Below are 13,024 nucleotides of genomic sequence, written 5' to 3'. Positions count from 1 at the left end.
GCCATGGTGCTAGTAGATGATGCTGGCTGCTGAGGCCCTGTGATCTGCCCTCAATTCAGTGCTAGGTCAGAAAACCTCAGTCTGGATAGGAGCTGAGGTATCATCCCGTCCAGCCCACATTCTGAAGATCTAAGGTGTGCTTTGCTGAGAGGCGTGGCCTGTGGTAAGCCACTATATGCAGTCACTTACTGTGCTATATTACAGTTAAGTTATTGATCTATTGAACCTACTTATTTAATCTGTTGCCAAGTACTGTACATTTAACAGTAAACTCATTTCTACTTACAATCTAGCACAAAACAAGGGGCTAGAGAGATGGCTTGGTGCTTAAGAGTACCTGTTGCACTTGCAGAGGTCCTGGTTTCAGATCCCAACACCCACGTGGTGGCTCACAACCTTCTAAACCTTCAGTTCCAGAAGATCAGGCACCTGCTTTGACCTCCACAGATCCCAGGCGTGTGCATATGGTGCACATGCACACATTTAGGCAAAACAAACAAAGAGCTATATACAAGAGAGGTCAGTGAGAAGTCCTTGTAAGAGTTTTCTTTGTATGTTAAGCTTAAATTGATTAGAAAAGGAAAATGCCTGTGGAGGTATTTACAAAGGAAATATAAATTATCATAAGCTAGTTGAAAAGGAAATGCATATGTCAAACTGGCGAAAAAGAACATGGTAAGGAAAGGTGCTAAAGGCAGCTGGGCACCGTGGTACATGTCTGTAACCCCTGCTCATAGAGAGGCTGAAACAGGAAGATGGCCACAGGGGTGAGGGCCAGCTCCTCAGTTTCCAACTCCCCTGTACGTGAAGAGCATTCTGTGTTTGCAAAGGGAACTCTGGGAAAAGAGAGGGTTTGTGAGGATATGGGCAGTGTGGCTCTGACCAGGTTGCAAACCTGGGATACTCTGAGGCAGTCTAAAGATTTCTAACTTAAACTGGAGTTTATGCATCCACATGTAAATGGTGTGTAGGCCCTTTAGTTAGCAATTAGGGATAATCTTGGAGGCAAGGTTATACTGCATTACTTGGAGTGTGTGATTGTTTGCTCACAGAGACAGCAAGCAGACCTCAGGGGGCAAAGTAATTAACAATCAAATACAAAGCACCAGACCATGCTGTTACCATTTCCTTTTTTTAAATCTAATTAAATGGCTAGCCTTTAAAACTATGTACAGTAAGACAATTATGAAACAGTTTTAAAAGCCAATCGTACTGTCTAAAGGTATTTGGCAGCCTTGAAGAAAGACTAGGAGAGTCTAAAGTTTTGTACCTAAATTATTTTCTATCGTATCCATCAGCCTAGAAACATCTATCTAGACTTAAAAACATCTGCTTACCTCTAAAGCAACTAAGCTTAAATGTAAAACTATAACTATCTAGTCTTCAACCCCATCAGAGACTTGAGAAGGAATAACATTTTTTGCCTGAGTAAACAGGAAGTGCAGGCTAGCAGCTTTCAATATAAAAATAAAGATGACAGAGACAGTTTGCTGACTGAACAGTCACCCAGAATCTCATTGGAACATCATCTTCCGCCTTCTGGCCCAGTATATCTGACAGACATATTTGTGAAGCAGGAACTTTTAAGGACTTGCTTACCCTGTCTTGGCAGAACTTGACAGTTGACTTGGCCTGCATCCAAGCTTGCCCATTATAGGTAGAATTCTGTCTGTAGTAGAAATGAGGGCATTTTCTTTGTCATGGTGGCTGTCTTGCCACATGGAGGTTTCCTGATGCTCATATCTTCCTTAAAGTAGGCTGAGTGCTGCAAAAAGTTGAACTGTCTTGTCAAAGAATCCTTAAAATAATAAGGCATTTTTTAAAATGCCATATTCTGTAGGTCTCTGAAGCTTTTGAAGACTGTATTCATTTTTACATAATACATATTCATATATTTGTTTCACCTAGGATGTTTGTTTTGTGCTAAGTTAGACTAGTGGTTGACCTGACCATGAGTTGATCAACGAACAATTAACTTGCATTACTTAATTATCCTAAACAGTTTGTAATAGCAGTTTTAAAAGTATTGGAAGTACTTGTTGTATGAGTATAATACCTCATACCAGAGTTTAAATATATGTGTGTATGTGTGTATTAAATATATGTGTGTATGTGTGTATTAAATATATGTGTGTATGTGTGTATTAAATATATGTGTGTATGTGTGTATTAAATATATGTGTGTATGTGTGTATTAAATATATGTGTGTATGTGTGTATTAAATATATGTGTGTATGTGTGTATTAAATATATGTGTGTATGTGTGTATTAAAATACCAATATTTATACCAATGCATCAAAATAACCTTATTTAAATATGCCACTCTCTAAGTTGAAGAGTAGAATCAACAATCTACCTTTTGTCTTATTATTTCTATAAGATATTTCTGTGTTTCCCCTTCCTTCTTTTCAACTCCTTCCTCCTTACCTAAGAAAGAAAGGAAGAGAAAAGAAAGGTAAAGAGAGAAATCCCTCAGTTCAAGTTCTTATAATTTGTTTTCTCTCTGAATAAGACCATTAATAACTTGTAACCAACTCCCCTTTATAACAGCAAGCATCCATTACCCAACAAAACAGCCAAAAATCTAGCCACCCCACCTTAAGGGAAATGGGACGTTGTTCTTCTCAGGGTTGCTTCCTACTGATTTGGAGGCATAGGGTACCTTTTTGGAAGGCCCAAGTAAAATTGGGAAAAAATGGTTAAGCAAGCTAGCAGTAACATTTGTGGTCCAGTCTCTAAATGTTGAATGTGTCTAGGCTTTATAGAAGTCCTGTTTGGAACAGTCTGAAAGGCTGGACCCATTGAGATCAGCAGCTTTCTGTGACGCTGTCCTGGGAGCAGGCTCTGAAAGAACAGCAACTGAAGCAGCTGAGGCTGGACCGTGCAGGATGATGGGATATCTGTGTCAGCATCCAGTCCAACATCATCGGTGTCCGGTTCTTTTGTTCTGAAAATATATAATGTGTCACAAGTATTACACAGTCCTAAAATTATAAATGTATGAGATGTTCAGGGTGCACAAATAAATTAAGGCTGGTTCTCTGCTCTATGTATGAGCAGAAGAAAGACATCTGTAAATCTTGATTCATGTCATGTGAAAGGACTGCATATAATAAGTCATGGGGATTCTGTAACAAACAAAAATTATTGGCCTCAGAGCTGTGTCCTTGTAGCTGGATCAGCAATATAAGTCACCTGTTTGTTCTGCTTTGAAGTCACATAAATATAGACTAATTTAATTAAGCAGTCTCTTTTTTACCTTGGTCTTTTCATTTTGACCTTTCTCAAAGAGGATGTATAATATTACTTTTACCATTGAACATACAATCATTTTCATGTTGAAATCAAAACAAGACTATATAGTGACCAGATGTCATGGGGCTCTTGGGCCCTGCTGCGTCACGTCAGGGTGCCACCTACCTGTTCCCTGTATGCACCTCTCACCTATAGGGATAGGCTGGCCGCCCAGAGCAGCATGTCATGTCACCTCAGTCAACATTTAATGGCCTCTGGCTTCCTGTCTCTCAGCCTCACTTTGGGTCCTTACATTGAGTAACAGAATATCCCTTTTAGGTCAAAATGCCTATTGGCGACAGTTCTCATGGGAGCCCCATGGCTGGCTTTTCAGGGCAGTGTGACATCATCCTCTCTTTACATAAGCCTAAGATTGATGTGCATCCATCCTATAGATCAGTAAGGACATTATTAAGAAAAAACTTACACAGTAACATTAAGGAAAAATTCATCATTTTGAATCCTAGACTATCTTTGGTAAGTGGCTTTATCTTATCAGCAGGGGGCCTGCCCTGACTTCATTGTATAGACCAGGCTGGTCTAGAATTCACAGAGATCTGCCTGTCTCTGTCTCCTTTGTGTTGAGATTAAAGGTGTGTGCCCCCCCACTGCCCTGTTCAAATATTTCATCTCAATTCTGTATCATTGTAACTTTTGGGTGATGTCTTGAATTCAGTTAAAATCTTTTAAAATTTTGTATGTTTTAGTAATGTAAAGCAATAAAAATAGCCCTTCTATTTCCCACTTTAGGGACAAACAAAAAGTTTCAAACAAAATTCAAGCAAAGAAACAAACAAACAAAAAAAGTTTGGGGCCAGCAGTGCTGTGTCAGGCTGCAGCAGTGACGCCTTGCCCAGCATTCCTTGGAATTTAGTTGTTGCTGTGTTGTATCAGCCTTTACCAGAGAGACTCCATAAACATCTTGCAGCCAGAGAGCTCCAAGCTCCAGCTGCTATCACTTTTGTATTTCCTATTGGGAAGAGTCCTTTTCCTTCCTCTATTTTTATTGCTTGTAATTTAGCATTCCATGTTTCGAGTTCTCCCTACTTTCTCTCCGAACTCTCCTAGAGAGGACTGACGGAAGATCACTCACCATTGAGCACATGACCGCCAGCTCCATGACAACCAAAACGAAGCCACAAAAGATCCAAGCGCCAGCCCCCTCCCCCATGGTCCTTTCCATTTCAGCCGCACCTCTAGGCCTCACTCTGTCTAGTGCTTTCACCCCTGTAGCTGTGCCCTCAGGCTCTGACCCAAGAGAGACCATAGCAGCCTCCATTGCTACCCTCTGTGGGCATTATTGGAAGGCAGCAGATTCTCTGAGGAGAACTGAGCCTTTGAAATGCATTCAGCTCAGTTCCCTGCTCTTTGGCTGAGAAACGACTTCTATCCAGGGCTTCTCAGGCTGCACCTTAGATTCAGGCCCCATGTCAGTTCACCAATTGTTGTAAAAAAAATATATAAATGGGCTAATAATGTTTATTATTAATAGCCTATAATTATTATGGTGGTTTTATTTAACCCATTATCAAACAATAAAAGACACAGACATCTGATAGATTTTAGATAAGCCTTATTTTGTCTGGGGCTGGGCAGATATAAACCCTCTAAGCTATTTAGTTATCTCTCAGCTACATAACACATGTTACTTGCCAATAAGTCATCCTTTCTGGGCCATCAGGCCATGTCCATCTTCTGTCCTCCCCTCACCACCCCGACCCCACCCCTGCCTCTTGGACCCTCAGCCGCAGGCCTGGGAGCCTCAAACTCCACCTACCTCTCTTCTGCAAAATCAGAAGGTTCAGCATTTTTTATTAACTAATCAACTTTAAATAGGTAGAAAAAAGTTACACAACAGGGCCAGTTGCACATGAGAATGTGCTTGTCTGGGCAGCAGCTAGCTCTTAGGGGGATAGTAATTAACATTAGAATACATAGCATCAGACCAACCCCCAACAGTATCCAAACGCACTAGACAGAAAAACAAAACAAATGGAAATGAGCATCATATACATATGTCAAACATGTATGCCAAATTTCTGTCAGTGAATAAACAAGAAGGAAAATTTGGAATGTATTGACCACACAAACTATGACAAGAATGGCCCAGAAAAAGGGGTAATATAAGACAAGGAGGAATGCAGGGCCATTGACTTTAATGGCTTCAGAGCAATAAGTAGTCCGTTTTATCTCCAGAGAGAAACACCAGCAAACCAGATTGAATGAATGAATGAATGAATGAGGGATTTAGAAGTATACAGAAGTGACAACATGTGTAGGTGACTCAGGGTGTCTAGTTTGTGAAGAGAAGTGGAGGAGGCGGAGAGGCAGAAGGCGAGGGCTTGCTTTGTGTTGGTAGGCATGGCATAGTGTGAAGTGGGCAGACCTTGGGCTTGCTTTGTGTTGGTAGGCATGGCATAGTGTGAAGTGGGCAGACCTTGGGCTGCCAGTAGAGTATCCTTTAAGGTGCTTCGGACCAAACGTGGTTTGGAGATCAGATGTTTAATTGTGGAGTATTTGTACAGTGAGGTAACGCTGGAGACAAGGCCAAATCTCAGCACACATTTGGTCCATTTTTTGTGTATGCTTCAGACACATACTCTAAAGGTTATTTGTATGCATTATGTTTAATTTGTACATGAAATGTTCCATGTAATGTAGCATTTTCTACTTGCAGTGTCACCTCAAACAGTTTTAGAGCTTGGGGACACTTTGGATATTTAGATTAGTGTTGTTTGCCTAATGTCATCTCATACTATCAGCAGTGAGTGTGCCCAGCACGTCACAGATGACAGCTGCTTGTATTTGCTGTTCCTTCAGCTTTTAGTCCCTGTTGCATCTGATACTGTGGCTCATGTTTTCTCCACAGGGAAAAAAGTTTCAGACAGTGAGATGGCTCAGTGGGTGGGTAGGGTGCTTGCCCTCAAACCTAATGACCTGAGCGGGATCCCTGGAATCCGCATGGTACAAGGACAGAGCTGACTGGTGTACACTGTCAACTGCCACCCACCCACATACAAGCGTTGGCACATGTGCTCACATATACCCACTAGACATACTAAATAAACAAATAAATATTTGAAGCGTAGCAAGTTCCAAGTTAACCAGAACTACAGAGCTGAACCTTTCTCACAAACAGAATTAAATTGAAAAATAAGTAAGTGTAAAGACAAAGTTTTCAGGCTTCTTATTCTTCATTGGACCCACTTTTCAGGCTATTAGTGGAGAAACAAACTTCCATAGATTAGGATGTGTATTTTACGAGGTGTAGTTTGCTGCCACGTTCCCAGACATAGGCCCCAGCTTTGCGTTCCAGTGCACGCACAAAAGCTAGGATGGTTTGCGTTAGAAAAGCAACCAGGTGCCTAGTTAGCAGGTCCTCCTCACCTGCACTGGGGAAGCTGCATGGAGTTTGCTCTACTGGGATCCACTGGTTCCCACTGTGTAGGAAAGTCTCAGGAACTGGTGTGTGTGCTGCATGACGCATGACCAGGGGATCCGTGCCTTTAACCCCACAGAGCCTCGCTTCCTGGCGGCAAGCAGCTGCTCGGCCCTTCTCTGCCTCTTCCCCAGCTTGTGGGCCAGAGGCCATGCAGCCGCCATATGTGCTGTGGGGAAGAGGTGTAGCTCTGCCCGCGTGTAAGGCGTTAGGGAATGCAGCGCCTGCTGTATGTTGTTGCCAGACCTGTGAGCTCTGCATTCCAAGGAGTGTCCCAGTCACATTTGTTACTGGTGTGTGGCAGGCCCAGGGAGGCTTGTGGCTTTGCTTCCCCTCCCCCCCCCTTCTTTTTTTCTTTTCATGTCTCAAAAGGCTTCAATTTTCCTGAAGTACAATTTTACACCCTAGGTTGAAAGACTTAGTCCCTAAGTGTTTCTGATTGCCTAATTTGTTTTCAAGAGGTACAAATCTATCTAAAAGCAACTTAATGGTGGTACTTACTTTAACCCCGTGAGGAAGCCATATCTTTGCTGTGTCGCTAGTGCGCTCCCTCACTCTGGAGCAGTGTAACTATGAAGCTGGCAGCCTGAGGGGCCTCAGTATGGGTCCAGAGTGCACTCTATTTTCTTTTCTTTTTTCTCACTGTAAAAGGCACTGGTTCATTACCAAAGGCATGGAAAACAATTAGAAAAGCACAAAGAAGAAAACCAAAATGACTCTATGGTTTCACTGCTCATTTTAGTTATATATAGGGCATTTCTGTTCTGATCTTTTTTTTAATATAAATACTTTTTATTTATAGTATTGGGATAACTTTTATACAATTTTGTTATTTTCATAAGCTTGCTTAATACATGCTGTTTGGTGTCATTAAAAAAATTATATTTTGCATGAAATATCCATGGCTCTAACAGGCAATGATCTACTGTATTCTATTGCAGTGGGAAGAAGAGAGGAACTTTGGTGTGTCTCTATTGCTTCCGGGCCTGAAACAAAGGAACACAGTGGGCTTGAGTTCCCAGCTGTACGGCTATGCACTTCTTGGTAAGCTAAGTGAGCCTTATTAATATTGTTCTTTGTGGAAAGATATGGCGCAGCTTTTGTCTCATAATGAAATGAAAACTTCATTTAAATTTACTGGTGAAGTCCCAGTTATAACCTACATGTATAGACAACAAGATAACCCTCACTGGCCCTACAGTTATGGACCGTCAAGGAATGTCATTAAACCTGTCATACTGATGAGATCAGAAATGGTTCTGGTAGCTGTAGGTAACACTCATTTTTTTGGTCAGTGTGAGGAAGGGACAGCATAAAGAAAGTTCTAGCAATCTATCAGGAGGGCTAAGAAATAGTTCAATGCAGCCTCTGTTTTGCTTCCAGGTGAGGGAAGAGTAGTCAGAGACATCCTCTTTGGGAGAGTCAGTTGGTCCGTGAGCTTGTACAGTCCAGGCGCAATGGTGGCTTTCAGGCCCCACTGCTTTGGAAATTGAGCTGGTGCAGAGGAGCAGCCTCAGCACCTGGGTTGTGTGGCTCTGGGGAGACCATGCATCTGGACCATACCCCAGTTTACAGTGATTTATCACCTGTGTTATCTCATTGCTTTCCCCTTTCTCTCAGAAGCCAGCCGTCCCTGAAAGTGCCCTTGTATATTCCCCGCGCCTGCCTGTCTTTCCGAGGCGTGGCTCTTTGCTGTTGGAGTCAACCTTTGCCAACAAAATACAGTTTGGATTCTTGGATGTTGATTCTGATAATAAACTATGGAGAGACCTTAGTTTGTTTCAGTTTGTCTCAGTTTGTCAGACTGGCTAGCAAACTAACACAAGAGTCTTCAGAGTTGGGTAGTTTGACTTGCGGGTTTTGTTGTTTTATTTGGGGAGTTTGGGGTTTTGGGTTGGTTGGTTGGTTGGTTGGGACAAAGTTTCCTGCATCAAGCTGGCCTTGAGTTCACTGCGTAGCCGTGGAGGAATGCTTTGAGCCTGTGGTCCTTCAGCCTCCACCTCTTAAGTGCTAGAATTATAGGCCTGCCTGGCTTATGTGGTGCTGTGAATTGAACCCAGGATCCTTTACCGACTGAGCTATATCCCCAGCCTTGGTTTCTGGCCTTGGAGACAAGGTCTTGCTAAAACCTAGCCTAGCCTAAGACTCGAGTCTTCCCTTCTCTGTTCGCTAGGAGCTGCCATTGCAGATAGATGACAAACCCAACCTGGGGCTCTTGTTTAAAGTCACATTTTGCTTATTCGCCCCCTGCTTTATCATCCCCCCCCCCCGCCGTGGCCCCACCCCCACCCCCCCCCCCCCCGGTTGGTGTTCGGATTAATGTTCAGGACTGCTAAATCACATGGATCATTCACATTCACAAAGTTGACGAGGCTAAGAAAACATACCTGACTGTGGGTCATGAGTAGGGACTCTGGTCCCTTGTGATAGGCAGCCATGCCATCAGATACGCCCCTTCCCCCACCCCCGCCCCACTCTCACCGTGGCCTGCTCTGCAGCCTCATTCATCTCAGGCCAGCAGCCCAGAATGATCCCTGTCTAGCCCAAGCACCTTAAAGATCTAAAATTAGCCGTCTCCTGATGAGCTTTGTCTGTTGGTATCCTCCTACAGCTTCCCAAAGCCTCCTTTCCAGGAAAGATAAGTGGAGGCAGACTTAAGACGCAGCCGCCCAAGGTGACCTTGCTTATCAGTGCGAGAAGGCTCTGGGCCCTGGTGCAGATGGCTCCTGGACTTCAGGACCCTCTGCCTCACCACAGCTCGCATGACAGTTTGAGGAACCCCAGAGAAATTCAGGCCTGTGACCCAGGAGCTTGCTAGGACTCTGACTTAAGAACTGAGAATGCACAAGACGCTGGGCTTTTTGTTTATCTGCCTCCTTTTCTTTTTCATAAAGACAATACATTGGATGTTTAACACTTTTCAAAAGATGTCAGACATTCTCTGGCAAGGGAAGGTTGTCAGATAGTCACAGTAGGAAAGTTGTGAGATTACTTTTTCTGGGAAGGTTTTGGCCTTGAAACAGAAATAGTATCATTTCCTGTGCCTTAAGGGCGGCCTTCTGTAGAGTCATCTCTGTGGGTCTCAGAATTCCTCAGCCCAGTGATTCATGAGTCTGGGTGAATCTCCAGCAGGATGAAACACACAGCTTGCATTTGAAATGTGCAGCGTGAGGCACGTTGTCTGGGCTGCTGTTTGCTGCTACCTTCCAAGCCCTTGGCAGTGGTTAAAACGGCTGAGGAGATTTTGTTGCTCTCTTGGCCACAGGGAAGGTGGAACTGCAGCGCGGGCTGCGGGCTGTGTACCACGACATGCCTCTGATGTGGACCCCAGGCTACCTTGACAGAGCCCTCCAAGTGATGGAGAGGGTGGCCGCCTCCCCCGAAGATCTGAAGCTGTGTAGAGAAGCGGTACGTTCCTGCACCCCCACTCAGTCAAAGGGAGCCATCACTGTTGAGCTGAGTGGTTTGAATTTGTTCCCACTGTCTCTCCCCTTCCCCTGCTTCCAATATTTATATAGAACTGGCATTTATTCAGTTGAGAAGGATGAAAAGAAACCACAAGCATTTTCAATGTTGCTGACAAAAAGGCAATGGAAAATAAGATTATTGTTGACTCGTACTTCATTATGTCTGAGGAAAACTGTCCCCTCCCCTGAAATTCAAGCTCAAATCAATAAATATCACCCTGTTCACCACGACCCCCATCCAAAAAGAGTTAATGACAGTGTAAGAGAAAGATTAAATCATTTTTGTGGATTTATCTCTCATGTAGTCTGGAAAGACTAGATAGCAGTTTTCTTTATTATTCTTGGCTATTGGTGAAGTATTTGCCTCGGGAGCTGAGCTCGGATCCCTGGACGTAGGCAGGGTGGGAAGCAGAGCTACGTCGGTCGCTGGAAGCTCATTGGCTAACTAGCCTAGACTACTAGACATTCCAGGCCAACAGTCCCTGTGAAACAAAGAAGCAGAAAGTGCTTGAGAGTGGTGCCCAAGAGTGTCTTCTGGAGTCCACCTGCGGACATGCCCACCTGCCACACAGAATCCGGGTACTAGAGAAGACTCAGCTTGCTTGCTTTGCATTCGACTGTCTGTAGTACATGTGTGATGTCAAGTCTATGTCACATGGTCTAAGGCGCTTATTTTGCCTGTCTCAAACTTTGTCCTCCCACCCGTGCCCGTTTATTTCCTAGACACCTACACCCCTTGACATGAGTTCACTGGGCTTAGCCTTCCACCTGACATGGAGTCGTGGTGTTTCCTCCCATCCCTGCTGCTCTATCCAGAGAGGCCCAGACACTGTTACGTAAAAATGAGAGGTTGCCTTGGAGACGCTCTTTTGTGTTCCCTTGACCGTGAACACTGAGGTCACCCCTCAGCTTTCATTTCTGTCATGATATACTCAGACCAGCACCTACCACATCACCTTCTATGACGTCATTCTAACCGAAGAATATGCACTTATAAATGTGTGTGCTTGAAGCCGCCTGTATCCAGTGCTGGTGACTGAAAACACAATTACCCATAAATCTTTTGCTAAAGGATACATTTATTCTCTGTAATTTCAGCCAACTTGACATTCTCTGTATTCTACTTTATAGGGCTGTGATTTGAATGTCAACAAGAATGTGTTGCGTGTCCAGTCTGTGTGTAAGGGTTAGAAGCAGTCAGCCCCTGGGGCAGTACTGGTGCCTTGTTGTACTGTGACACTGTAATCACAGCCAAGCAGGTGCTTACGCAGGCCTTGCTACTGTTCCTTTCTCATCTCTGGTGACCAAGCCCTGCGCGTGTTAAGGGAGGTGTGCCACACAGTGGAGGTAAACAAGTAAGAGCCAAACAAAAAGAGCCCCCCTGTGTCTTCAGCTGCTTACTGTTTAAGGCACGGAAACCACCTCATTAAAATGAATTTTCTCTGTTCAGCTCTGGCCTTGGCCAGCAGCTTACTTGGATTAGGCTGACCCATAATTCATAGCTACTCGTGAGCTGGAGCCGCTCTCTGAGGGAGGCCGAGGCCTATATCCAGCAGCTTAAATGTGCATTCAGAGTCGCCTTTTGTTGTTTCTGGTCTGTGGCGGTCTCTTTTCCCTTTGTCCCAATTCCAGACTGACTCCGAGGAACGACATGAAGTGAGGGAAGTCCTTCAAGGACCATCAAATGTAATTCCTGGGGTCCTACCCTGGTTACTTAAAACAAACGTCACTAACCATCGTGCTGACTGACCCACACAGGTGCAGCTTCTGCGTTCTACCCAGTTCCTCGTGCTGTCTGAGAGGGTGTTGCTAATGTAGAAAAAGAAAACTGTTAGGTTTCCTTCTGTTTCCTTGTTTGCAGCTCGGTGAGGGGTTGACCCATTCCAGAACCTCACTAGCCGTTACCCGCACTGTCGTCCTCAGGCTTGGGAGGCCCCATTGTTTCCTTTGTCTCTCACCTTCACAAAGTCAAGTCCATAAAAATGATGTCATCCTGGCCCTCTTATGTCTCACAGCTCGATGTGCTGGAGGGAGTCCTGAAGGCGGTGATGTCTCCAGCTGGCCAGGCTTCAGAGACCCAGCCCCAGGAAGCTGAGGACGGCTTGGGCTCAGCCAACGTGGTGGAGCAGTTAGACATTGAGGAACCAGAGCAGTCCAAGCTTCCCCGCTACCTGGAGCGGTTTCAGGTGAGTCATAGAGGAAACCGAGCCTTTTCCTCCACTGGCCACACACAATGGCATTAAGGACTCACGGGCCCTGCCTGGCCTTTTGAGACACCGGTGGAATTTTTATGATTTTGTGCTTGAGCTAGCCAGTCATAGTTGTGTTCACTAGGGCAGCATGGCAGCCCCAGTGGGCCCTCACCTGTGCCTGCCTCCCGCCCAGTGTGCAAAGTGTCTGCTCAGCTCTCTGCACCATGCCAGTTAGACACTAGTCGCCTTTTCAGCAGAAATAAGATTCAGGCATCCTCTGTGGCGCATGGCTGGCAGCATTGTGCTATCAGGACCGTCAGAGACAGTGCCTCACACTACATGGCACATATAAACAGGTTTCCAGGAAGGTGCTGAGCACTCAGCTGGCTTTGAGCTCTGTGTCCCAAATGCTGTGCCCTCAGGGTCAGGGAAGAAAATCCATGGTGGTCCTCCTCCTCCCAGCTTTGTTTCTTGTCTGTTTAATACAAAAAGAGAAGAGTCCTTTCTAGTTATTATAGGAGCAGAAAATGTCCCGTCCACACCAGCTGCTCAGCTGTGTCTTTTCACAGCAGGTCGGGAGGAGCGGTCCACTGTACTTCAGGCAGTTGTTTCTTCCCAGTGCTTCTGCAA

At 44.7% G+C, this 13,024-nt stretch overlaps 1 protein-coding gene across 1 annotated transcript in view; it reads left to right on the top strand.

Moving 5' to 3' along the window:
* MRPS27 (mitochondrial ribosomal protein S27) overlaps window positions 1-13,024 on the top strand; it is a 75,251-nt gene that overhangs the window by 59,939 nt on the left and 2,288 nt on the right. The window contains exons 8-10 of the mRNA XM_084802679.1: window positions 7,677-7,779; window positions 10,001-10,143; window positions 12,218-12,388. Coding sequence (XP_084658805.1) covers window positions 7,677-7,779; window positions 10,001-10,143; window positions 12,218-12,388 — 417 coding nt within the window. The remainder of the gene's footprint in view (window positions 1-7,676; window positions 7,780-10,000; window positions 10,144-12,217; window positions 12,389-13,024) is intronic.

Source organism: Acomys minous (genome assembly GCF_964271855.1).
Source record: "Acomys minous genome assembly, chromosome: 11".
NCBI lineage: Eukaryota > Metazoa > Chordata > Mammalia > Rodentia > Muridae > Acomys > Acomys minous.
The sequence above is the reverse complement of the archived record's forward strand: the minus strand, read 5'-3'. Positions and strand labels throughout refer to the sequence as shown.